At 44.9% G+C, this 27,366-nt stretch overlaps 1 protein-coding gene across 1 annotated transcript in view; it reads left to right on the forward strand.

Moving 5' to 3' along the window:
- The first annotated feature begins 12,012 nt into the window (after window positions 1-12,012).
- Window positions 12,013-27,366, forward strand: part of RPS3A (ribosomal protein S3A) — a 33,698-nt gene continuing 18,344 nt past the window's right edge. The window contains exons 1-2 of the mRNA XM_078676917.1: window positions 12,013-12,185; window positions 16,385-16,488. Coding sequence (XP_078533043.1) covers window positions 12,124-12,185; window positions 16,385-16,488 — 166 coding nt within the window. The 5' untranslated portion in view covers window positions 12,013-12,123. The remainder of the gene's footprint in view (window positions 12,186-16,384; window positions 16,489-27,366) is intronic.

Genomic DNA, 27,366 nt, shown 5'->3' on the forward strand with positions numbered 1-27,366 from the left:
GCAAATATAGACGACCCAGCCTCCCTGCAGAAGCTGCAGTCTAACCTGGCCGAAGCGTGCTCACTGATGATTATCGGTGGAGATTTTAATATACTTCTTGATCCCCGGCAAGACCGTTCTAACTATCGCCAGGTAATTACCGCTCCAAGATCTTGTCGTGCCATGGTGAATATGATACATGATCTCGGTCTAATTAACTCCTTTTGAACTAGGAACGGATCAGCGCCAGGTTTTACGTATTTTAGCAAAAAACACGGACATGCCTCAAGATTGGATTACATCTTGATGGACAGAGTCTGTTTAGAGGCTCTGTTGGATAATAAAATCTTGCCTAGTATTTTGTCCGACCATGCCCCCATTTTTTTTTCAATCAACACAGGAAGGGCTAAGACCACAATAACCCGCAGAGGGACCTTAAAAAGGGCAGTCTTGAACGATCAGGCCATTGTCACAGCGGCTGGCATATCCTCCACTAATTTTTTTTCTGATAATATAGGATCAGCCCCGCTTGAATTTGTTTGGGACGCCTATAAGACCCATATCCGAGGTCAGTTCCTTAGCTTAAGATGATAGAAGATAAAATCTCATCCTTGGAAGCACTGAGAGTAAGTGCTCAAGTGGATGATATGTCACAGGTCTTGGCTGAAATAGAACGCTTACGCCTAGAATATCGAGGTCTACTCGACCAGAAAGTTAAGGCTCAGTGGGCTGCATACTCTATGGAAAACTATGAGTATGGCGAGAGGGCTGGGGCAGTATTGGCGGGTAAGATTAGAGCTGATCGGGTTAGGAACAATGTTAATAGGCTAATCATCGATGAGCAGAGAACTATATCTTGCCATCAGGAGGTTATGGAAAAATGCTTTTTTTCCCTCTTCTCGGAACTATATCAAGAAGAGCCCTCTCCAGGTTCCGTCAACACTCTGCGGTGGCTGGAAAGTAAGGCTCTCCCAGGCCTGACAGAGGATGGTCGCAATATGCTTAATAGTCGCTTCACAGAGGAAGAAATTAAACTATATATAAAAAAAATCAAAAATAATAAAGCAGCAGGCCCTGAAGCTCTCCCAGGCAAAGTCTATAAAGCGCTCCAGGATCTCATGGTACCAAGACTCTGTGAACTATTTAACTATATCTATAGTCCTCAAGGCAGAATCCCGCCATCTTGAAAAGAGTCTACTATTGTGTTAATTTTAAAACCAGGGAAGGATCCCCTCAAGGCAGACTCTTATAGACCAATCTCCCTGCTAAACGCAGACTATAAGATCTTTACCAGTGTTTTGGCAGGGAGATTGGCCAAGCTGGTCCCGCTTTTGATCAATACGGGCCAGAAGGGCTTCATCCCCGGGAGACATATTCATGAGCTAACTTTACAGCTGATCGGTAGTATCGATCTTGCGGTGGCGCGGTCGGAACCATTAGCGGTGGCAGCATATGACGCCGCAAAGGCTTTCGACCGTGTCAACTGGGGATTTCTGTGAGATGTTCTTACACTATGGGGTTTGGAGCAACTTTTATCCAAACCTTGAGGGGATGCTATGAGGGCGCTTCGGCCGCGATTCTCCTGAATGGCTTTCTGTCACCACGCTTTAATATCGGGAGGGGAACAAGGCAGGGGTGTCCTATTTCGCCCCTCTTGTTCGATCTCTATATTGAGCCTCTGGCCCAAGCATTGAGGTTGGATGATCAAATTACACCCTTCAGAATAAAGGACTATTGTTGTCAGCTGGCTTTATATGCAGACGAACTATTGGTTTATACCAGCAACCCGGTAGAGGTCTTCCCCAGAGTTGAGGAGATCATGGTAGACTACGGTCAATACTCTGGCTATCTGATAAACAGCACAAAAACAGAAATAATGTGCTGGGGAGTCAACCATTGGGAGGGAGCCCAAAGTAGCCAGTTTAGATACTTAGGCATATTAATTACATCTGACCTTAATAACATAGTGAAGGTTAATTTGAAAAAGGTGACTAAAGACATTGATCATTTATTTTCGAGATGGCAAAATCTCCCGTTGACAATATATGGCCGTGTCATCTTGGTCAAAATGGTCATCTTGCCCAAGCTGACCTACTTATTTAACACGATACCCTTAACCTTCCATAATAAAATCTTGGGAAAGATTCAGGGGAAGATAGGCAGTTTTATCTGGGCAAATAAGAACGCCCGGATATCTTAGAAAAAACTGAAAAGAAGATTATTAAAGGGGGGTCTGGCGCTTCCAGATGTTCTGTGGTATGTTTTTGCCTTTCAGCTAAAAAATATCCGAATCCTTCTAATTAGCCCGGATAACTCTCACTGGGGGCAGATTTTAAATACGATGCTAGATCAGGAGGGGGGTGGCCCTGGATTTTTGTATAAATTTGGTGCACCAAGATTTTACAAAAAGGTCCGCCTAAAGGTATTAAAATCTGCCTTGATACTTTGGAATAGAGTTAAGGGATGTTGGGGTATAAAATATTATTCGGATTTTGCCCCTATATGGGATTCCCCTGGCACACCGTTGTGCCTCTAGGACAGTATGTCTCTTTCAGTTAGGAGAGCGGGAATAGCAATCTGGTCAGACCTAGTGTCATCTGAGGGGGTACTTCCTTGGGAGATCCTGCGGACTAGGATTGGGGATTGCTTCTCAAGATTTAAATCTGTTCAACTTTGTTCATGGTATTCTGCTGAGAAAGACAACATCGGTGGGAACTGGGACATTGAGGTGGCGCTCCAGTCCCCGAGTCACAGGAAGAAGGAAGTGGGACTCTGGTATAGGGAACTGATTGAGGCGGATGAAATTCTAGCCCCCCCCCCGCTACATCTTGTTTGGAGACTCTCTGTCCTGACCTATACAATATATCTCTTCAATATCTGTATAGGTTTGTCAAGTCTGCCTCTCTTAAGAAGAACCACTACTACGTCATAAATAGGCTCTATTACACTCCCAAAAAAATCGCAAAATGTATTAGTCCACCTCCTTTGTGCCCCAGGTGTGATATGCCAGAGGCGGACGATATCCACGTTTTTTACGACTGCCCTATGATTGGCACCTTCTGGGTCAATGTGGAGAGGACATTGGAGAGTGTTTTTAAGATGAAGCTTAGTTTGAATGTTGTAAGGGTTTTTTTTGGTCTGGACACTGATCTTATTGGTGGGCTAAGGGGGACACAGGTGGCTTTATTTTTCACCTTAATTCTTATTGCACGAAGAGAAATATGTAAGGTATGGAAGGATGCTACCCCTCCCTTGCATGAAAATTGGCTTCAATCTGTTCTGAGAACCACGCGCTTTGAAACTGGTGCACCACATAATAGGAATAGTATGGTATGGCGACCTTTGATGGAGTGGGCTATTGAAATGAGGCTGGTAACAAATCCCGAATTTGTCCAATGATTACACCTGGCCCCAGAATAAAGGGGTAGCCGGGTCGGCTCCGGGTACAGCAAGAACTTCAACCCTGGGCGCCCAGGACGGAATGGGGTTGCGATTGTTCATTTGTACATGCCAAGGTGAGATGAGGACAAAAAAAAAAGGTAGTAGTCAATGTGAGCATATTTTTCAAATCACTGGTGGTTGGGGAGTGATAGGTGGAACTGGTCCTGTCTTTCCAGGAGTCTATTATGTGTGTGGTAAAAAGGCCTATTTGAGATTTCCGGCACACTGGTATGGAAGTTGTTATTTTGCAATTGTTTTCCCAAAGGTCTATCCCATGGACCGAAGTAGTAATCAACTACATGAGGTAAAGCAAGGACTAACACACAATAGAAGAGCAAGTTTCTCAGAAATAGTAGGTGATATTTTTGGTGCACTGATATCCTCAGTTGGAGTCGTCCTGAATTCGCACAAAATTCGAAGGTTGTCCACAGTGGTTGATCGCTTATCAACGGATACTGCTGGTTGGTTTTTGATGATTGACACCGAAATGGTTGCAATCAGATCAATGGTTTTGCAAAATCAACTTGCTCTTGATATCTTACTGGCAAAGGAGAGTGGAGTCTGTGGCACGTTGAAAATCCAACACTGCTGTACCTATATTCCTGATAAAAGTAAAGGAATTGAGGGATATATCAAAACATTCCGAAATTACAGGAGGTCTTGACCCAACTGGAGGTTGATGGTGTTTGGGAGAAACTTGGTAAGGGTTTCTCCTCTGTGAGTAAATGGTTATCTACCTTTGGAAGTAGCTTATTAGGGAAAATAATAATGCCAATAATTTCTATAGCCATAGTAGCATTCATGATAATAACAGCATATAAATGTTGTAAGTGTAAAAGTGGGAAAAGAGAAGTGACAGAATCAAAGAATGAACGAATATCAAGAAAAAGATAAAGAGAAGAGATAGAATTAGAAGACATGAAAGGGAAATACTATGATATGATGAAAGATTTAGATGAGGGTGCCATAAAAAGAGAGAAGAGTACGGAGTTTTAGATAAAATGAAGATGGCACTCTGCATGGTAGGTATTTTATGATGGCTCCTGTAAGCCATCAGAGGGGGGATTGATGGAGCAGGGGTTCGAGAAAAGAAACCTGCTCAAATTAATACCCCCATAATACGTACTAACAGTAAGTAGTAAAAAATTAATTAAAAAACCTAACATGCACCTTACACAAAAACGTGGGAAGTAGCTTTGCGCATGTATGCACTAATATGAAATAATATATGAAAGAACTAAAACGTATTTGCAGTATGCTCTGGAGAAAATGAAAAATATATGCATGACTAGGCTGCATGTGCATTTTGTAGTTGCATGTTGCATTTTGCTTTAAAACAAAGAATAATGCTTAAAGCTTATGCTAGGTAACTCTAATAAGGAATAGTGCAAGGAGGGGGGTACATAGAGAAAATGATTTTATCACATCATTAATAAAAGATATAGTGTGCTGAATGAAATTCCATCTTGTCTCAAATTGTCCAAAGAGGGAGGGGTAAACTGAGGAGTGGATCTGAACTGTCAGCGGCGAGGCAGACGCGCGGTGCACAGCAGAAATGATGTACGAGATGAAGGTCAAAGTGACGATTGTCTGTCAAATGGAAAAATCAACCGCGGGACCAGAGTTTTATCCCGCGGACGTTGACAATTTTATGAATAAAAGTTTTCAAATGTATCTAATGAAAGAAAATGTGAGCATGTGTTAAAACCCTAACTGTGAGAAAGGATGCTGAACAATAATGTGACTAAATTGTACGTGAAGTCACCATGGTGTGACAGAGCCACCCCCAAAGCCCACCAATCATTTGCTTAGATTTTAATAATGTTTCAATTTATGTGGGACGGACATGAAGATTTTAGGATATAATTAGGGTGCCTTTAGGGGTGTGGTTTAGACTTGCGGGGGGAAGAGAAGACAGGTGAAGGCGTCGCTGTTTGTCCATTTGCAGAGAGGCCTAGCTGTGTTCTTGTCCCTGTCCTACCTTTGGGTCCAGTAATCTCTGTTCCCTGGTCCTATTTCAGGGAACCCCCATCATCTCCTAGACCGAGGGGGTGGTTTTCTCACAGACCCTTAGGTTTGTATTTTGTGTCTGACTCACATGCAGATGTCTTTGCAAATGTATTTTGTTTCTGAAACTTTTGTCTCTTCACCTATCCACTTCGTTATAGATACATTGAACTTATTATTTTAGATGATACCATTGTCTCTTCATCTATCCCCTCCGTTCGGTGTATTATGTTTCGCATATATTTTTGCTGAAACTTTTGTCTCTTAATCTATCCACTCCTTCATGCATAATGTCATTGTTTAAGAGATGATCTTGCATTCATTTAAAAGTTGCTGATGTATATCTCCCTTTGTGAGTTTCATTATTTATATTTGTGACGGTATGCAATGAGCATTCGCGTAAAATATTTAAGATAAAGCTTCATAAACTTTACCGAGTGTTTGTGGTTATTTAGCTAACTGAAGGATTAAGTTAGATAGTATAATCATTATCATCAACTATTCAACTAATTGGTCCATCAACCAAGTGGAAGGAAAGTTGATTAATTAACTAAGTAGGCATTCTAATGACATTATACATGGTTCACAGAAAGCAAAGTATTGAACAGAAATAAATTTACCCCAGTGCATCAGGGATTTTGGGTGAATGTGTATAGGCCATTGTAATTGTATGAATTGAGTATTGATCCCTGATCAGGTATTGACCTCGCACTGGTTCACTCGTATAAATAGCATTCGTACTTTAAAGGTGAGCTAGCCTTGCAATGTTAGAAGCGAAACCACAGGTCCCAAAATGAAACTTTAGAAAGAAAGCGTGGACAGTTTTACGGGGATACGCGATATACTTCACAAGAGGTCACTTGACACGTATGCAGATGTGCCTGACGAAAGAACATATGTAAAACACTTCCCACTTGAGGAGATCTGAAGAATTCCTGTTGCAGGCGTGGGTAGCGCATCGAGTTAGGATCTTTCTTCTTTACTTTCTTTTACGTAATCAAGTTTGCCATTGCCTGGCTGAGATGTGAGAACTACATTGCAAAGGAAGAAGACGCAGTTTGGCGGTGAGTAGCGCTTCACAAGCACGCGGGTCAAATGAATTATCTGCTCAGACCTGACCTGCGGCAATTAATGATATATTTTGGAGAAAAACACCAACAATATATTTGGAATTTGAGCGGGTGATGAGCAGTAAGGTATGCTACATCTGGGGTGACAGACATGGTTTTCTGGTAGACAGCAGCACACCTGGACATGCAGCCATTCCTAGCGCTGTAGCTCAACAATTTGTATTCTGGGACTGGTAGTCGTGAATTTGTAATGGCAAACTAAAACTAAGTATTCAAGAGCGAAGTGTCTCAACATCACTCACCTGACAAGAATCGTAATGAGGGCCCCAAAGATAGCGGGGCAGTAGACTTAGCAATGGGCTGTGGTTCACCCCCTTGGCCATCACCTACCCAGCGGATATAGGACAGACTTTCCTTCGTCCCTCCACCGTGTCGCCTTCCTCCCCCGCCTCCCACGAATCAGCCGGCTTGTTTTAAATTTAACTTTGTCTTTTTGATTCTCCTGAATTACTTTCTGCCTTGTCGATCTTTTCCTGACCTGATCTTCATTCCAACCCCATTTTTTTATTCATTTAATGCGATTTTATATAGCGCGAACATTACCCGAAGGTGTCAGAGTGCTTTACAAAACAACCAGTTGCGTTTCATAAGGAATTTGGATTACATGAGTTACATAAGAGATACAAACAAGAAAAATTTGCAAATGTGCAAGTTGTAAAGTCACACAACGAAGAGATACACACAGAAAAAAAATGTGCAAATGTACAAGTTGTAAAGTCACTCAAGGAAGAGATACAAACGGATAAACTCTAAACTCAGGAATGGTAGTAAGTAAAAAGGTCTACCTAGTGCATACATGCCAACCCTCCCGATTCAGGCGTGAGACTACCGATTTGATGGCTAGTCTCCCGCCTCCCGATTCTTGTATTTAAAAACCCGATTCCATGCGGATTGCCGAATGATCGGCTCGAGATAACTTAAGAGCTAAATTCAGTTCGGAAATAACCTCTGCTCTCTGCCCTTTCTCCCCCGCCACCTGAAGTTGCCAATACATTATGACCGGAGCCCGTCCTAAAGCTATTGGCAGAAATGTGACCTTGGGCAGGCCCAGGGGTGATGACTCCGAAAGTAATTTTGCCTGGCTACGTCCAGCATAAAAGTATTCCTCGGTGGGCTTCAGCAGGCCCTAGAGATTCGTTTCCTGTGACTCGAAGTAGGCACTGTCAGAAACCTGCTCCTGCAATATTGTCACACTCCCAATTTGCCAGCCATAGTGTTTTTCTGTGCTCCTGACACACGTGAAGATAAGAAAAAATTCAAAACAAGTGAAACCCATGAATTGCCCCTGGGAGAAAAAAATATGTTTCAACCAAGGTTATTAACCCTGTGTTTCTTTGAACTTTGTAAAACGATGAAAATTAAAATGTTGATGCCAATCTCATTCACACTAGTCTCCCTCTCCAAAAATTACCTCTTACATTAAAGCTTAACTCTTTGTCCTCAAATTTTTTGGGGGGGGAAGTAACTTTTTTTTGAGTCCGTTTCACATAGTGCTTACAAAAACATAGTTTAGAACTCAGTTTTTGTTAGCGCCAACAATGAAATGCTCATTCTCCCTATACTCCAGATGTGGTGTTAGGGCCAGAGTTGCATTCTTTGGAACTGGGGAACCAGTTTCAAGTCCCAGCATTGGCTCAACATCCTGTGATTCTGGGCAAATCACTTAATCTCCCCATGCCTATAAACAATAAATGGCGACATTGTGTAATACAGCTGGTGCTTATGTAAGGCGCTCTAGTACCTTTGGGTCAGTTCATGCTACATGAAAAATGAACAAAGGTTAAAACCAAAGCATTAGCATAAGTAAAGACAAATAAATACCTATTTAGTGGCTGATTTGTAAATTGTGGTTTCGCCGTTTAAATTGTCTGATCTGAGGCAAATACTTTATTTCACCAAAACTAATTTTTCTTCAAGATCGCATATGATAGCATTTTCAAATATGTGAGTTCAGAATATAAATTAATCTGGGCAGTTGACAGGTTTTACATGACACATGACTTGCCTCTTATTTCACTAATGGTTTGTGCCTCAAAACTATCACTTGTAAGTATTTCTTTAGTACAGTGCTGTAATATGACGTTTTAATGTTAAAGCTTCTACATGTTAGAGAAATTCACTTTTTTGAATTTTGAAGAGATTTTGTCATATTTTACATGATGTTTGTTGTATGATGTACATAGCAAACATTCTCACTGCTCAGCTCGTGCACAAGCCCTAAAAGCCAAGCCACACTCTTGGCTCAGCTCTCCCTGTTCATTTTCTGGTTCTCCCCTCTAAGAAAGCAATATCCTTTAATATCAGAGGCAGGTACTCATCTACTGGCTGGCTGAACTGCACGGCATGCAACTAGCAAATCAGGGATCATTGCTTTCTCCTTAATTCTTGGAGGTGGAGATTATAGTCTGGGACATATATCAACATGTTATTTTTGGCAGTTTTACACAGCACAAACCAAAAATAGGAGTTTGGGACTGATTTTGTTGCACTAGCACTATCTATTGTGCAGCTGCTAAAAATAAAATGCCGATTGCCTGTTGCACAGGCTCTAATCTCCCCTTCCAAGAATTAAGGACAAAGCATTAACCTTTGATGTTAAAGATAGTACCCATCTGGTAGCTGAATTGCACAGTGTGAACCTCGAAAAGTTATAGATTAATCCCAACTTCTCTGCTCGACCAAAATGTCAGAGCCATCGCTAGTGCGTGGAATAAAAAGCATGTCCCTTTATTAGTGGCCCTGCCATCTTCCTGTATAGCTTCAGTGATTCATCTGAGCAGATACACCGCAAAGAGGGTGTGGGGTATGCTGACAGGCTTTTTAGTGGAAATCTTAATTCTATACTGAATATTTTGTTTGTCTTCCTACATTTTTAAATTGAAGCATAATTCTTCGAACTTGCCATCTCACCTGGAACGCGAACACTTTGTCTGGCCATTTTGTGCTGACACGCCTGAAGATTAGCGCTCTAGTTTATTGGTCTTAGAGCAGCGCTCTAGTTGTTTGGCCCTCCCTCCCTCGGCATAAATACCCGGATGCAGCCACCGCGCCAGCAATAACCAAGCAGATACACCGCAAAGAGGGTGTGGGTATTCTGACAGGCTTTTTAGTGGAAATCTTAATTCTATACTGAATATTTTGTTTGTCTTCCTGCATTTTTAAATTGAAGCATAATTCTTCGAACTTGCCATCTCACCTGGAATGCTAACGCGTTGTCTGGCCATTTTGTGCTGACACGCCTGAAGATTAGCGCTCTAGTTTATTGGTGTTGTCTGGCCATTTTGTGCTGACACGCCTGAAGATTAGCGCTCTAGTGTATTGGTCATAGAGCAGCGCTCTAGTTGTTTGGCCCTCCCTCCCTCCCTCCCTCGACATAAATACCCGGATGCAGCGACTACTCAGCGGGCGCGCCAGCGTCGCACGGAAGGCGTGCCAAAGGCAAGCCCGTCTGTGCCCAAAATCTGCCCGGTGTCAGGACCCCTGCCCGTTTCGCACGGGATCAACTATTGCAGCTTAACCCTGGTACGTGTTCTTTTCATGAGGTTCTGCTTAGTTCCATCCCTCCTTTGTCTCTGTGATGCAATCGATGCGGCCGGAGGGCTGAGGAGTCGACCTCCAATAGGAAAGACGTTGAAATAACCACCACAAGTAACAGTAACAACAACCGTCTTGAAAGGACTGGTAAGCCTAGAGTTTATGTAGAAAGAGCTTTCTCTACCTCAAATAGATCTATGGTGAAACATAAACCCTATCTAGAATGTCTCATCCAAGTAGAGGACCCTGATATTGTCTTTCTTACCGAAACCTGGGCCAATGAAAGCAGTGATCCTGACTGGCAACTCGCGGTACCTACTGGTTATGTTATTGCCAACGTTGACAGGAAAGGGGGGGAATAGCGATTATTTATCGCACCCTCTTCTCAGTTATGATCACTGCGGAGTCCTTAGTGGGCGCGGAGGCAATGTCATTCCTATTAAAATCTAATAATTTGTAAACCTTTGCTGGTCTATAGGCCCCCTGACCTCAGATCCCCGTTTTTCCTCTCCCTCCAGACTTACCTAGAATCCTGCTCGGATACGGATAGTTTCACCATCCTCGGAGACTTCAATCTCCACTTGGAGGGTAACAATAATGCAGACACTGTTCATTTTTTAGATATCCTCGCTAGCTTTGGACTAAAACAATTCATATGCGATCCTACGCATACAGCAGGTCACACGCTGGAAGGACTTTACGATAGAAATGTTTCTGACGCTAGGCCCTGCTGTCACGCAGCGTATATATTGCTCAGACGTACGTGGCACTGGCAGGGCCTAGCTTCAGAAACATTTCTATCTACATGTTGTTATATGACATCCCTTTATTAATGTATAATGCACTTTCACAATTGCTTTATTAACCTTCTTGTTTCTCAAATGTGCTTGAAAATGCACCATTTACCCACTCTCTTTTCCAAATTTTCTCAGGGGGGTGAACAACCCGAACCGTCCTTAAGGTGTTCAGGCTTGCAAGCTGTCCTTGCTCGCCGCAGTGCACTCCCACAGATGTTTACACCTCACAACTTTCAAATGTCACCAGCCACCACTGCCTGCAATCTATTTTGTGTTACGCCTGACCCGTTTCGTGTTACGCGTTATTCAGGTCTTTCCACCCGCGAATATTTCTCCCTCTTATCGAAGTTGAAATGTTGGCATGTATGCTAGTGTGTGTATGTTAAGCTATGCTCTAATAACTCATGTTACTGTGTAACACTGTTTCTTTTTCTCTATATTATACTAACTGTAACAGACATCATTTTGTAACTCGCTAATCCTTAAGTAAAGCGCTCTGATACCTCCGGGTCTAGCCAGCGCTATATAAAACTGCAAATAAAAATAAATACATAAATATTCAAAAGCACTGTGTTCATGGGAGAATAGCGACTGGTGTGTCAAAAATGAATGTGTTGGCATTTTATCTTTTCATTGGAACTCTGTGGTATTGACAAATCAGAAAGAAAATTTGTCCGTCGTCAGTCACAGAACTGGAAGGACTTAATCACGCTTGTGTACATTTAGCCTGCAGCATGCTCCAATGAAGTGCCATATCTCAATTCAGAAACAACAGCATTTAACTTTTAAAGAACTTTTTCATAGCGTTATTACTGTATTAACTGATATCTTACCATATCGTTAGCGGTAAATTGCATTTATTACGAGAAAAAGCGTGACACCTGAAATAGTTGCTCGTCATGTTGGTATATGCTGGATCCATGTAGCGATCCTATTCAGCTCATTTTGCGTACTTTTGCAGGTTTTCTTATTGTGCCTTCATATATTTACGCATTACTTACAAATGGCCGCCTTGAGTATTTCAAATTAGGGTCTCGTGCCAGGACGTTTTTGGTTTTTAATGGGTTTGAACCGCTCGTAATAGTTCCAGAGATGTTATTCATCCTCCAACCGCTAGGTGTAGCTGCAGGTAGCTTTGCTCTCGCGAGAATATCTCTTCCTAATGTTCCTTTGCTCAGGCTCCTAAAGTCTCGCGCGATTACCCTTTTCCTCCTCTTTCGTTCCTAAGCTCCAACATGGCAGTCGGAAAGAACAAGCGGCTGACCAAAGGAGGCAAGAAAGGCGCTAAAAAGAAGATGTAAGCTCCCTCCTTTCATGGCGTGTTGTGTGACCGTCTTTTTTCTGCCACCCACCGTGGCTGAGCCAGCACGTGAGAAGGGCGGATGGGCGGGATGCGAGTTGGATGGAGTTTGAAGCTCTCACTCCTGCGGCAGTATGGCGTTTGGCGTGCGGAACAGAAGTCGGTGCAGCTTTACTGTGGGCAAGGACTCTCATTGAACTGTCCCGACCAGCGCGTAGTGTTGAATTCTATTGCGTTGTTGTTCGTTTCTAATGTGGCCAGGCCCTAAGCAGTCATGGTTTGCTTGCACCTGAAAAGCGCTTGAGTTTTGAGTGGTTTTAAAAAGATGCAGAGCATGCTTCTCTTTACGGGTGCAGGGCTAATGCAAAAGAGACATTTATCATTTATTTGGAGTGACTGATTCTCTTCTGGGCAGAGTGCCGCTGGAGGCGATTTGGGAATTGTTTTTGGTCAGCTGTCGTTTGCTAAGCGGCACGAACTTTGCTCATTTGCGATATGTTTACTTCGTGGCATTGATGCTATTGGCTTAACAAAACCACAGCCTTGTAAGACATTACATGTAACACCATTTTGATGTCGCTGTTATTATTCACCTTTGCCATTAACACATTTGTTTCCTGCTTTGAGGATCTTTTTTTTTTCTCTGGTGGTTTGCTTTATTTGCGTGTCAGGTGCTATAAGTACTTACTACTTAATCTCTTGCATGTTGGTTTTAGTAAGGTTTTCTGTGGTAAATGTTAACATACTCAGATTGTCTATGCTTTGGTATTCGGCATTTTGTCTTGGAAGTAATTGGTCTGACTCAGGGTGCTCTTATTGCTACTGTGGTGATATGCGTTGATGTATATGGGATAAAGTACTCCATGTCCTACATTATAAGGATATTGCATTTTACAGAGTAATTGCATGACATAGAGGAGTGAGGCCGAAGGCAGAGTTCCTTTATAAGATCATGGAACTACAGTAGTCCTACATTACCCATCCCAAAAGCCACTTAAATCCTTGGTATGATACTTCATGGCTAATAACATAAAAAGCAGAATCTATTCTATGAAATTAAACGCACCAGTAAACTGACTTTATCGAAAGGTTTTAGTTTAATGTGCATCACATATAGGATAGGAAAATGTAAACGTGCTGATGTAAGTCCCTTTTGGTTCTTTTTTTAGGTCGAAGCCTACTCTGGCTTGCTAATATCTTGGGGACATTCTGAAAATTTCCCTGGGAATCCATTCTACTCCACACTAACGTACTGTAAACCACTATACTCTACAACACATTCCACCACAGCTCTGTGCCACTCTACTCTGTACCATTCTATGCCACTACACTCTACTGTGCCCCACTTCGTACCATGCCATTCTGCCAGTTCACTCTACGTCAATACGCACTGCACCACTTTACTCAAAACCAATAACACTCTACGACACTGCGCTCTTCCACGAACTGTATGCCACTCCTCTCCAATGCACTGCACACCACTACGCTCTATGCTATTCTGCATCGTGCCATTCTATGCTAATCCACCCAAAGTCACTCTGCCCCGCTCCACTGTACTATGTAACAATCTAGTGTACGCTACTGCACTTTACTCCACTTTGTGCGATTGCACTCTACGGCATTCTACACTACACTGTACACCTCTATACTCTACAACACTGTCACTCTACACTGCGCTTTATGGCAGGCATTGCACTCCGCACCATTCTACTCAGTCATTCTACTCCAATGCCTGCTATGCCAATGCACTCTACTCTGCACCACTCACTGTATACCAGCGCACTCCACCCCAATCTACTATGCCCCGCTGCACTCTATACCACTCCAGTCAGGCAACTTTAAGCTACTGTGCCCCACTGCTTTCTGACATTGTACTCTATGCCATTTTACTCTACACCACTCTGTTAATGATCCTTATGCCACTACACTCTACCCTGCACCACTCCACTCTATGGCAATGCACTCTACTATGTGCCACTGCAATCTAACCTGTCAGTCCACTCTACGCCAAGGCGCTCTACACTTTACTGCAAACCAATGCTCTACTCCATTAAACTTCTCTCTGACAGCCTACTTCACTGTATTTCACTCCACAACACTACGCAGCTCTACACAGCTCCCTCTGCCATTTTACTCCACTTTATTATGCGACACACTACGCCACCACACTCTGCCACTCAATTCCACACCACTCAACTCTTTGCCATTCCATAACGCTCCACGCCGCTCTGCTTAACCCCACAAACTTGTAGCCATGCTGAACAGCAGCCACACTGGTGTACAACATAGCTAAAACATATCGCCAAAGTCAATAGTATTTGCATAGGCGCGACCTGTTGGTTTTGCCAATGCTTGTTTGAGCTGTGGCTATAATTATGCTCCTTGGCCTGCTTTTCATGCTGGTAAGGGAGCATTGTGATATCCGAACTCCACTAATAACTTCGTACCGTTTAGCATTTAGGTTTTTTTGTTACAAGCAACTAGATGCATCACAAATCTCCTCCAATAAGGAAATAAGTGACGGCTTTTATATATAGATTGCTGGTTCCCATGTATAATATACTCTTGCTAAAGAGTTTAATCTAAAACATTAATGAAAATAAGTGTAACAATTGCTTTGGTAATCAATCAGATTAACTGTACTAGACCTTGAGAAAATCTCAAACTGTGGGACTGGACCAAATTCAACTTTTAAAGAGGCAGTACTAAAAACATGAATTAGAAAAGTCAATACTTTGCTCTAAAAGGCTGTATATTGGCTTTGCTAATGCTTTTTGTCAAGGGTATGCAAACGCAAGTTTCAAGACACCTGCAGTGACGCGTGGCAACCTTCTTTAATTTACCTTTTTAACATACTTCCATATATGAGCCATGTCCGAAAAAGGTTGCAAACTCCTCAGCAGCCCTTTGTGGCTCCCAGGTTGTCTTTTAAAAATTAATATTTGAAAAAAATCTCTGCTATGTAGAGCACAATATGTAATAATCCAAGTAGTATGCAGTGGACTGATACAACCCATCCATTCAGAACACGGAGACTGAAATTCTCCTGTGCAAGCCATACACAAGAATAGGAGGAAAGTCGGAGCACACAACTGAGATGGACAATAAAGCCATCAAATATTCAGTCCAGTGCTGACACAAAGCTTATTAGAATATGTTGCTTTGGTAACAGTAGCCTGCCGCACAGCTAAATCTGCCTGTGGCAGTCTTAACCAATGTCCAAGGGTGCGTCAAATAAATCACATAGGTGAGCAGTTGCTGGTAGAGTTAAGTACCACAAATAAACATGGAACAGCGAGTGGGCTGCTTAACACCTTCGCTGCTGCGGCTATTCCGCCGCAGCGCTAAGTGGGCAGGGGGGGGCACGCGGCACGTCCATGCTGGTGACGGAACCGCTCCGTTACCAGCCTCGGTTGAGCTGTGCTCATGACGGAGCGGTTCCGTCATGGCCCCGCCCGCTCAATAGAACGTGCCGCGCAGGCGCGTCGAGCGGGCCATGACTGAACCGCTCCATCAGCACAGCAGTACTGCGGCTGATGACAGAGCGGTTATGTCATCAGTGTCGAAGGGGTTATGGTTTGAGAGAGTCTACTCCATCTTTTGCTGTTTTCCCGTTGTTTATTGTTACACCCTTGATTACCTGATACTGTATTGCTTGACCCCGGTTTTACATGTTGGGTTCAATAATGCAACTGACCAGGTTTCTGTGGGGCTCTTCAGTGCAGCTGTGCACACTTTTGGATGTAGGAGTTTCTAAGCTGGGTTTTAATCTTTTTCCCTTGTACACAGTTTTGATGGCATGACACACATGGGGAGGTTTTTACTTCTTTTCAATGTGCTTGTTTCTGTGAATTGATCTTAATAGTGAAACCTGTTTCACTGGTCTACCAGAGTTATCACTGCATCTGTTGTTTAATACAGAGCTTGTATCACTGCTACTCTAGATGGACCCTTGAGCAATTTTAATCCACATATGCATGGCCTGACTCTGCATATTTGTGCATATAAGAAGAGCATATGTTTTAGGAACTTGTGGGGTGTGGTACATAGAAGTAGTAGTAGTTATATAGTAGGCACTAGCCTACACTATTTCCTAGTAACCTTATAATGAACAGAAGTAGATTGATGCTGGTTGAAAAAAGTGATCTTGTCTGAATTTGTTTAATTGATAAACTTTCCATGTTTTTTCCCCCCAGTGTTGACCCCTTCTCCAAAAAAGACTGGTATGATGTCAAAGCACCAGCAATGTTCAATATCCGCAACATTGGGAAGACTCTAGTCACGCGAACCCAGGGAACCAGTAAGTACTGGAAAAATGCTGTGCATTCCTATGAATTGAAATCTGCCACAGTTGTGAAACAAATAATGGTTGTCAACATTTCGCTTGTCCGCATAACGTTTTCTCTACTTTTGACTTGGTACTCCAGTTGATTTCATCACATTTGCTTCATACACTTTACATATCTACTACAGTGTATTCTTAACCAGTGTGTATTTGGTTCCAGAGAAAGTGAGTTTTGTTTTTTTTAAACTTTGTTGAATTCAGCTCTTAGTTGCAAGTGTCTGTACAGGGTTATTGAATTTGGTTTTAAGACGTTCCTGAAGACCGATTAACTTTGGCACCAATAATTCAGAGAATTATTTTGCAGTCATGCCTCGCCAAGATCGTTTAATATGGACGGCTTCCTGTTAATTGGCACCAGATTTTTACGTCCACCATAGCCATTCTACTTTTCTTTACTTCACTGTCAGAATGGAGGCGTATCTAGAGATGCTGGGATGGTGCAGAGTGTAGATTATTAAATTAATGTGGCTGCAGATGCCAACACACACACTTAAAGTTCAGTGGCTTGCTTTTTTTTATGTACTTCACCAGTTAAGGGAAATATCACTGCTTTTTCACACATGGAATTGTGCCAGTGATCTCTGCTGGCACTGTTGTACTCGTATACTGAAAAATGTACAAGTTTATAGCCTTTCAAAATGCTAAATGGCTCCTGTCGTGCTATATGTATCAAAAAGAACTACTTGTGACTTGTATATGGAACTCTGAAAAGTCATGTCCAGTGGCACCCGTTGGGTGTCTTCATGAAGCCCTCGCCCACCAACCTAGTTGGTGGCATGCTTCATCGGGCCCACCCAGTGACACCTAATGTGTCCCGGGTGTGCTTCGACTCCTGATTACAGCGGAGCAGGTTTCTTACTGAGAGTGCAGTGTAGTGAGACTGGTGAAGTGAGATTAAAACGGCTTGGCAGGAGTCCCAGTGCCCGAGGGCTAAATTAAATTTTAATAAATGGGCTCCTGTCAGCGGTTAAAAACAAGGCCGGGTGGATGCGATGGTGACAAATTACGACCTCCTACATCCGGTGTTGGTTGACATGTTTCAGCCAGTGTCTTCTTTTAATTTTGGCTTTCCTCAGGACCGCTTATAAGTGTTGGTGCAAGTTTAAAATTACATAGTTAAGTGAGTGTAGCAGACTATGTGCACTCACTAAGGTGCTATAGGTGTTTAAGGGGGGTATTCCCTCCTCAAGCATACGCTGGCGATTGGCCTGCGGTACTTCCAGGAGTGGTTCGGCAAGGGGAATGACCCACAGTCTCGGTCACGACCTGCGGGATACCTGTGTGCCGTCCTCGTACTCCAATAGTCGTGGTGTCTGAACACACTAGTTACATAAATAACAGTGAACCATTGTGAATGAATGTAATACCGAATGCAAGCGAAATGTCCTTGAGAAATGATACTATAGACTAGTCTTTTTTTAGAACGGTGTCATTCAGAAACAAGCCAATCCCCATCTTGATTGACTATGTACATCAGAACCATAAAGCATGAAGCTGTAACATCCATTTTGGACACCAAGACATTGAGGCGTAATTAGCATAGGCTTCATATCAATATGCACATAAATTCAAGTGTAGGTAGGTTGCTCTGCACGCTATTAATAATATACATTCTAAATTAGACACATGCGTCATCAGTGCCATAATATACTGTTGCAAATATATCCATAATGGAGATGCCGCAAGTTTGGGCGGGATGAAAAAGCCATCTAATCTAAGGCCCCCTAAACCCCCCCCCCGACTTTAAAATGCTTTGCAGTCTCCTTTCTCTCTTCATCCACAGAGCCAAAGCAGAAGGATTCACACTCCTTAGTCTTGGCGTGGCCGGAACTACCGTGTCGAAATGCAGTCAACTTCCTTCCAACAAGCATTGACATACCCAATAGGTCCCACCTTTAGAGCCTTTTTATGTCTCGCCCGGCGTTGCAGCGCGGAAGCCCTGTCGCCAGCGAGACTTATTGTCAGCGTGATCCCTCTCAAGGGAGACAGACTGGGGCACGCGCAGCTTGTGGTCTGTGGGCGCGCTTGCTACAAAGTGTGTACAGCTGGCGCGCGTCAAGTAGGGTTGAGAACAAGTGTGAACGCGCTCCGGAAGACGTGCTAGCATTCAGCAGCATGTGAGGCGCTTGGCGGCATGCAGTGATTATTGCTTTCTGTTTTCCGTCTTTGTTGTGAGGGCATGAGCGGCCGTCTCACTGGCGCCATAACCTGGTCGACTTAATTGCAGCAGTTGTCAAAATGAGTTACAAGCTGTGAATTACATAACATGAACTAATAACAGTGGTCATATCTAGTCATTTAAAAAGTATTTCCGAAGTACCAGCTATTTCACCCATGTGTCACAAATCAAAGGGTTTGAGCTGGTTGGTGCACATTTGGCTGAGCTGTCTCTTGAGCAAGAGACATCTTAGTCAGGCATAACGATCTAACAGCCTGTTTCTGAGGCGGTGTTAGGAAGGCGGGGATAAACATAAGAATGGGTTGTTTTTAGAGTGAGAAGGTGGAAGTATGTCGTGGGCGGAGTTAGAAACAGCTTTTCAATTCGTGAGAAAGCAGGGCATAGGGAGGGTCAGAGTGCGGCATCTTTAGGGTATGACACATTAGGGAAGAGACTCCTGTTCCTCACACGCTGCATATTGCCGGGGCTCCATCCCCTCCTGTTGGCCCAACTCCCTTCCCAGGCCTTAGATCCCTTGTCCCCGGCGATGTCGGACACGGTGTCAGTGCTTGCGGACCCCCAGCATGCAGTGAAGCTGCTGCGATTCCTCAGCTCCTTCCGCGGGGACGCCTTGTCCTGCGACGCTTGCCTAGTTCTGGAGGGACAGGAGATTCCAGTGCCCAAGAGCATTTTGGCGGCTGCCAGTCCATACATAAGGTGAGAGCATCCCACTGGTCTAACTTTACAAGCAGCACTTCTCACCTCCCACGCTATTTTTATTATTTAAAAAAATACATAAGGTCTCACCGCTCTCTAAACACTTCCTTCAGTGCTCGCCTCCCCTCTGGTGCCCGCAGCGGCTCGTTCTGCGTGTCTGGAGCAGTGATGGGTGCTCGAGGAGCCGCGCATGCCTCCTCCCTCCCCGGGACCGTCAGCGATCAGGTTTGAAATAGGCAGCGACTACAGGGAATCCGAGGGAGCAGTGGGGCCCGGTCGCGCGCCCGGAGTGAAACTGCGCGCATCCCCGGGTCTCCTGTTGGCCAGCACGCTCCTTACATCTCGTGTGCTGCTCTTGGCCCACGAGCAGAGTGCGCGCAACTTATGAGATGCGTCCTCTGTGGAGTGGCATAAAAACCGTGCAATGCGCGCGCTACAAACTTCCGTAACTTATTTTTGTTCTGTAATGAAGCAAAAAAACTCTTCGGGTCAAGTATTTAGCGAAATGCCACGTCGTCACTTCATGTTAATGTGCATTGGAAATGGAATAAAGTATTCTCAGCTGAAAACGTTATTGATCGGTCCTATTCTGGAAACTTCAGTCCGTTTCGTTACAGGGCACTACAGAGACGACTGCTTGAAATGGAAAACTGCAGGTACTCATTCTTCGTGACTTCCTCATTCCCTCGTATGACCCTGGTGCCTTGTCCCATGGACTCTCGTCACAGTTCTGGCTCAAACAGCATTCTGAATTAGCTGCCTGGGTAGCGTTTCTTGACAATGTCCATGTCTTCTACTTGTAGTTCAGACAGTTTTGCCAGCTTCTTGCATAGCTGCGAAGGTTTCCGATTGCCATGTGACATTTTCATAATTTCAGTGTAATTATGGGTGATTTCAACACCTATGAGTGACACTTTCCTGTGAGCAAAATCAAAAAATGAAGACCGGGAAACATATTAATATTCGAAACTACACTCATTTGAGTAACCTGAAACTTAAAGATCTTAAAATTGCTGCAAATCACCAAAAATGGGAAGGCACTACACTAAGCAGGGCCTGCTTTAGCGCTGGTGGCGCCCTTTGCAACACTGTTTGTTGGTGCCCACCAATGACCACCTCCACCAGGGATTCTTACACCACAATCCTTTAACAGTGCCCCTCAAGTCTCCATAACCACTCTCTCTCAGATGCATTTAATTAGTTATATATCGCACCACTCATACCAGTGTAGGGTGTCAGAGCACTTTTCATCACACATGCATTACAGAGAGACTATACAATCATAAGTTTATGACTCGGTGTGTAGGAAATGTTGCATAATCCAGAGGGCTACAAGGTGTAGGAGTGACATGTCATCCATACTCGTAAGCAGTATCGTTTAAGAGTGCTTCTTCTAGAGAAGCACAAAGTCAGAATTTAACAAGCATTTGCAATACAATAGGTCTCGCATTTGCGCAAGTTTGAGCTATTGGCAATGTAAATGACAATGCATTTTATTTGTTTTGCGTTTTAAAACCTAAATAAAAGGCATTGTCATTTATAATACTAATAGCTCAGTCACGTAAATGCGAGACCTATTGCATTGCAAATGCTTGTTATGTGTTTAGCTATGCATCACATTATCCTGGGGGCTGTGCCGACAGGGATTGAATGCTATACAATTACACATTATCATGCAGTTTGATTAAGGAATACATGCTCGCCTGACTGGAGTGTATCAAAGTGCACAGATTAAAACATTTTGCAAATGGCACCTTGCTGCCCCTGAGCCTTGCAGAGAGGCCTCTGGTGGGTCAGAGTTCAACTCCTGTATGCAGTGCATTTTAAGGTTGCTTGACAGACAACAGATTTTTACATATCGACACCTTTCAAAAACACCAGTGTGAAAGTATGCTATCAAACCTTACAAAACATCTGAGTGTTATTTAATGTAGTACTTTTACTTGGCGCTAGACTACATTAACTCTGCAAGTGACTTTCCTACCATCACCACAGAAGAAAAATACATTAAATGAAGCCATGCTTACGGTCTATGCACATGCATCAACCTCACACGAGGTCAGGTACTGCTACTGCATTGTTTTCATTGTCACTTAGCAGTATCTATTAAAGGATAAGTTGGGTTAACCTTGCTTAGATCTACTGCCCTGTGACCCATATTCTAACATGGCTGCCAGCCTCACATGCTTTAGCGGTGGGTCTTGTACCTTTTCTATGTTCACTGGCAAATACATATGTTAACCCTATTTCTAAGCCTTTAGTAGATTACTTTCTTGGTAAGGGGTGGGCTTTAACCGCAGCCACCAAGAACATGCATAGATTGATGGAACGGGTAGCAAATATTCAGCCTCTCCTTTCTTGCACTCTGCCCTGCCATCGTTCGCAAAGGGAAACAAGTTTGCTTACCAAGTTAGCAATTTGGCATAACATACAGAGCTGCCAATTCTGTGCCTGAGGGACGGGGTTAGTCTCTGCGTCTGCTCTACAGTTAACATGCCGATCTTAATAAATGAAATAAAACTTATAACAAATTTAAACAATGGCGAATCAAAACCAAATAGAAATGGCAAACTCTGCAGGAGCAAATCAAAGAAAAATACTAGCCAGCCATGAAGTAAACAAAACAAACCCTTAACACAGCCGAGGCAGCTCAGCAAAAAAGAGTGCTCTCTAAGTATCCTAAATAACATCAATCAATCTGGGGTTTATAAAGCGCTGCTACTCACCCATGAGGGTCTCTAGTTGCTGGGGGAGGCTTCTGATCTGCCTCTGCACTGTGGTTCAATTGAAGAGCCAGGTCTTGAGACCCTTCCTGAATTGGGTCAGTGGCAGTGATTTCCCGAGGTAGAGAGGCAGGGTATTCCTGGTCTTAGTGGTGAGGTGGAACAAGGATCTTCCTCGGGCTCTAATCTTGTGGGACGGTGGGCAGGGCCAGTTGGGCAGAGTGGTGGTGTCTACAGGTACGTTGAATAAGAGGCTGTGGTTTAGATATGCTGGTCCAGCTTGTATGCATGTGTGAGAAGCTTGAAAGTGATTCTTTTGTTGGCTGGGAGCCAGTGGAGTTCTCAAAGGTGTTTGTTGATGTGGCGGGGATGTTGAGGACTGCAACATTTTGAATGTTCTATCGTGACCTGAGGAGTTTCTGGGTGACAACTTCGTAGAGTGCGTTGCCGTAGTGGTTGGCTGTTGATGAGTGCGTGGGTGACAGTCTTTCTGGATTAGGTGGGGTCCATCTTCATGTCTTTCAAAGCAGATGGAACGGGTAGATGCATAGTGAGGATACATCGTTTATCTTGCGGTTCACTGTGAGTGAGGAGTCCAGTATGATTCTGAGGTCTCGTGCGTGGTCCGTGGGGGGTTCCCAATGTGGCGGACCAGCAGGAGTGGTCCCAAGAGGAGTACTTTGGTCTAATTTAAGTTTGAGGCAACGGTCTTTCATCCAGGTCACAACGGTCTTCATTCTGCAGTAGAAGTTCATTCTGGCGGCGCTGGTTACATTGGTGAGGGAGAGGATCAGCTGCGTGTCATCTGCGTAGGATATTGTTGAGTCAGTGGTTCCGGACGATCGCTGCAGGGGGTATGTAGATGTTAAAGGGGGTGTGAGTCTGGGAGGAGCCCTAGGGGACCTCTGCAGCTGATCTCTATGGGTTCCGAGAGGAACAGAGATTGTCCGACTCCTGTGTTTGACCAGTGATACAAGAGTGGATCCAGTCCAGGGCCTAATCATGAATGACTGTTGAGGGGTCTCGTTGTTAGGGTGTGGTGGGAGACTGTATTGAAGGCAGCCGAGAGTCCCAGAAGGATGAGGGCTGCGGATTCGCCCTGGGGGGACGGGGGGGAGGGGGGGAATGTGACTTCTTCAACAGGGGGTTGATCTGTGTGTTTCTAGTCGGGGAGCGGTTGATGGTGCGTAGAAGCTCGGGGGCAATGGAGGTGTCTGCTCTATGGAAGATGCAGTGCAGGCAAGGGACCGAGGGGGCTCTGTAGTTAATGCTTTTCATGGTCTTGAGGTTGTCCTCTGTGGTTAGTGGGTCCAGTTGAGCAGGGTCTGTTGGAGAGCGTCGTGGTTGGGCGCAGTAATATCTGGCACATCGAAACTGTCAAAGATCTGCTTGATCTTGTGGTGGAAGAAGTTGCTGAGTTTGTTGCAGAGGTCTTGGAAGGGTGGGATGTCTGGTCTCGCTGTTGTACCTGGTAAACTCCTTGACGATGGTGAAAACTTCTTTGCTGTTGTGTGTTGGCGTTGATTCTGTCGTGGAGGGCCATGAAGAGTAAGAGCACATTTTTTTTTATAAAATATTTTTATTGTTGCATATTGAAAAACTCGGTCACATGTATACACTTTCTTAAGAGTGGCTTCAACATTCAGCCACGTTACTTCGACATTGCAACTTTTTATTGTATTACAGTAACAAGTAACTGAGAATAAAAATGCTTGGATATACGGCAGTGACCATCATATGCATCCTCCCTAAAAGTATTGGCTACCCTCCAGTATAAAGGCATCACACTGCGGCCCATTCGATCTGCGGTCATTTCCATAGCTCCCTCCAGTGTACCGCCGACTCATATCAAGTTCCAGCTCTCTCGACTTCCCCCCCCTCATTCTAGGTCCTCGTCCTCGCTATCTAGGTCTTCACCTTCCGGCAAAGGCTCACAAATATCCCCCCTATGTGTTCCATGGGAGCCAAATTCCATTCCATTTACGTGGGTTACACCTTTGTTGATACACCGCTCTCTCCGTTACCATCGCCAAATCCATATTTCTACACCATTGCGTTAGGGTAGGTGTTTCCCGTGCCCCCCATTTCTGCGCAATATCTCTCTTCGCCAGCATCATGCCTACTATTACCCATTGCTTCCCATATGTCGTGAGGTCGGTCGGGCCCCATATATTTAACAGGCAAATTTTGGGGTCAGGTGTGATGGGGACCTGTGATACCTGTGCCATTGTGCGTGTTATTCTCCGCCAATAAACCATGATTTCAGGGCATTCCCACAAAGTGTGAAACAGTGTACCCAGTGTTCCGCATTGTCTCAGACAGTGTGGGTGATCAGCTCTATGAATCTTATGTAGCAAGACACGTGTATAATAGACTCGGTGCAGTATTTTAAACTGCACCAACCGAAATCTTGTCGACATGCCCGCCTCCCTGGGTGACGCTGACGCGGCATTCCACTCCTCCTCATTCAGTTCGCCCAGCTCCTCCTCCCAGGTTACTTTTAATTTTTGCAACGGGTCTGGCATATTATTGATTAATTTACGATAAGTGAGGGAGGTGGCCTTACTTTCCATAAAGTCTGTCAGAAGCCGATCCTCTAACGGTGTCGACTCCGGGACCGTCCTCCCAGGCTCCAGCGCCGTCAGCAATGCGTGTCGGATCTGTATGTAACGGTACGTCTCCGTAATTCTCATTTCGTATTGTACCCTGAGGGTCTCAAATGGTATCACTCCCTCCCTTGTCCACAAGTCCCCAACCGTGGAAATTCCTATGACGTCCCACTGGTCAAAGCCCTTGCAACTCCTCAGATTGCCAAAGACTTTGGAGTCCCATAAAGGCGTCATACGCGTAACCACCCCTCCCCATTTCATGCGCGTTTGGGCTCTATGCCATATTGCTACGGCATGCTTGGTGGGGCCCCTCAGTTTCCTAATCATCCCCTTGTTATAAAGCGGAGCTAAAAGGGTGGCAGCGCCTAATTGCTGCCTATCTGCCAGGAATGCCGGGTCATCAATCGGTCCATGTATCCATTGGTTGATCACCTTCAGGTGTGCCGCCCAGTAGTACAGTTCCAGATTGGGGAGAGCTATCCCCCCGCTATACCAATCCCTGACCAATTTTAGCTGTGCTACTCTCGCCGGTTTGTCTCCCCATATGAGGCTTGACAGCAGTGCCGAGACTCGCCTGAAAAACGGTGGCGGAACCGCCGCCGGGGTGTTTTCTAGGACGTAAAGAAAGCGGGGCAGCGCCATCATTTTAAACAACGCCGCCCTGCCTAGCAAGGTCAGGGGGAGAGTCTTCCAGTGCCCCACGTCTGTTCTTAGTCTCCTGAGCAACGGCTGTAAGTTCAGTTCTAAAAAGGTATCGTGGCTTCGCGTAATATGGATCCCCAGATACTTGAAGGAAACATCGCTCACCAACAATGGACAGTCAAAGGGTAGCGCCGGTGGCGCGCCGTGTATCATATAGAGCACTGATTTCGCCCAGTTTATTTTGTAACCCGAGGCCAGCCCGTGTCTCTCACACACCGCCAGCAACGCAGGTATCCCCGTTGGTAGATCCATCAGGTAAATTAACATGTCATCTGCGTATAAGGAGACTCTGTCTTCCCATTCTTCCCCCCACCGCACACCCCTCAACAGCCGAGTAGTCCTAATGACAGTGGCTAAGGGCTCCAGGACCAAAGCGAACAACAGCGGCGAGAGAGGGCATCCCTGCCTCGTACCCCTCCCCAACAATATCTCTCTGGAGATACGGCCATTTGCCGTCACTCGTGCCGTCGGGAGTTGGTATAATAACTTAATCCATGCTATGAATTTCGGGCCGAAACCCATATGTTCCAAGACTGCGAAAAGGTACTGCCACTCCACCAGGTCAAATGCCATTTTGGCGTCCAGTGAGAGGATCGCCGCCTGTTCCGTCAACAGTGGAGCCCGTGCCATCACCCCATGCAGTCGCCGGAGGTTCAGTGCCGTGCTCCTATGTGGCATAAAGCCTGACTGGTCCGGGTGTATTAAATGCACCAAATGCGGCCGTAACCTATTCGCCAGTAGTTTAGCTAAGATTTTGTTCTCGGCGTTGAGGAGGGAGATTGGGCGGTAGGAGCCGCACTCTTCCGGCGGCTTGCCGGGTTTTGGGATTGTCACTATAGTCGCCGCACGCTGGTCGGGCGGCAGCTGACCCCGTTCCTGGCTATCCAGAAACATGTTACACAAGGGCGTGGAGAGCTGTTCCGACATTACCTTGTACCATTCTATCGGAATACCGTTAGGCCCTGCAGCCTTCCCTGGGTGTAATGCTGTTATAGCTATTTGAATCTCATCAGCAGTTATGTCCCCTTCTAGGTCGTCGACGCTGGCCTGTGGCAAGACGCGAGTGGGTACGTCCACCAGGGACGTCACAGCCATCTCACGAGTCACCTCAGTATCGGGGGTGTATACCGCCTGAAAATGGTCCGCTAGTAGCTCAACTATCTGAAGGGTGGGACCGCAACACACCCGTATGGTCTTTCAGATGTAAAATGGCCCTCTGTCCCTCCCTCTTCCTATCTAACCAGGCTAGGAGTCTACCTGCCTTATCGCCCACATCATACAATCTTTGTTGCGTGGACGCGATTGCGTGCACCACCCCTCTTCGCACATGATTACAGTGACTCCGCTGGCATAGTTGGAGTGCATGTCGAGTAGTCGACGTCTGATTATTCTCATGATCCCTAGTGGCCACGTCCAATTTATTTTCGAGGTCTAAAAGTTCCTGTTTTTGCGTGCGTTTGTCGTGTAATCGCTGAAATAGCTAGCCCTTGAAGGACCGTTTTGTACGCCTCCCATAGAATTGAAGGAGACTCAACCGTCCCCTCGTTTTCGCTAAAGTATGACCTAGTCCCTTCCTTCAGTGCTTTGGAGATCTGTGGTACCTGAAGGTAGCCCGGGTATATCGGGAAGATACGTCTCCTCGTCCTTTCAGGATTGGAGAGAGTCAGTGTCAGTGGAGAGTGGTCCGAAATACCCCTGGCTCTAATTTGTACGTCTTCAATAGTGAGGAGGCCGTGTCCTAGAGTCAAAAAGTAATCAATCCGTGACAGACTGTCATGGACCGCCGAGTGATAGGTGTATTGCCTGTCCTCTGGGTGTAAGTGTCTCCATAGGTCCACCAAACCCTGTGCCTCCAGGAAACCATGTAGGCGTGAGGGCCCAGGTGGTTGAGTACGTATCGGAAATCTATCATGTGTGCTGTGTG

This window comes from Lissotriton helveticus, chromosome 2_1 (assembly GCF_964261635.1).
Source record: "Lissotriton helveticus chromosome 2_1, aLisHel1.1, whole genome shotgun sequence".
NCBI classification, from domain to species: domain Eukaryota; kingdom Metazoa; phylum Chordata; class Amphibia; order Caudata; family Salamandridae; genus Lissotriton; species Lissotriton helveticus.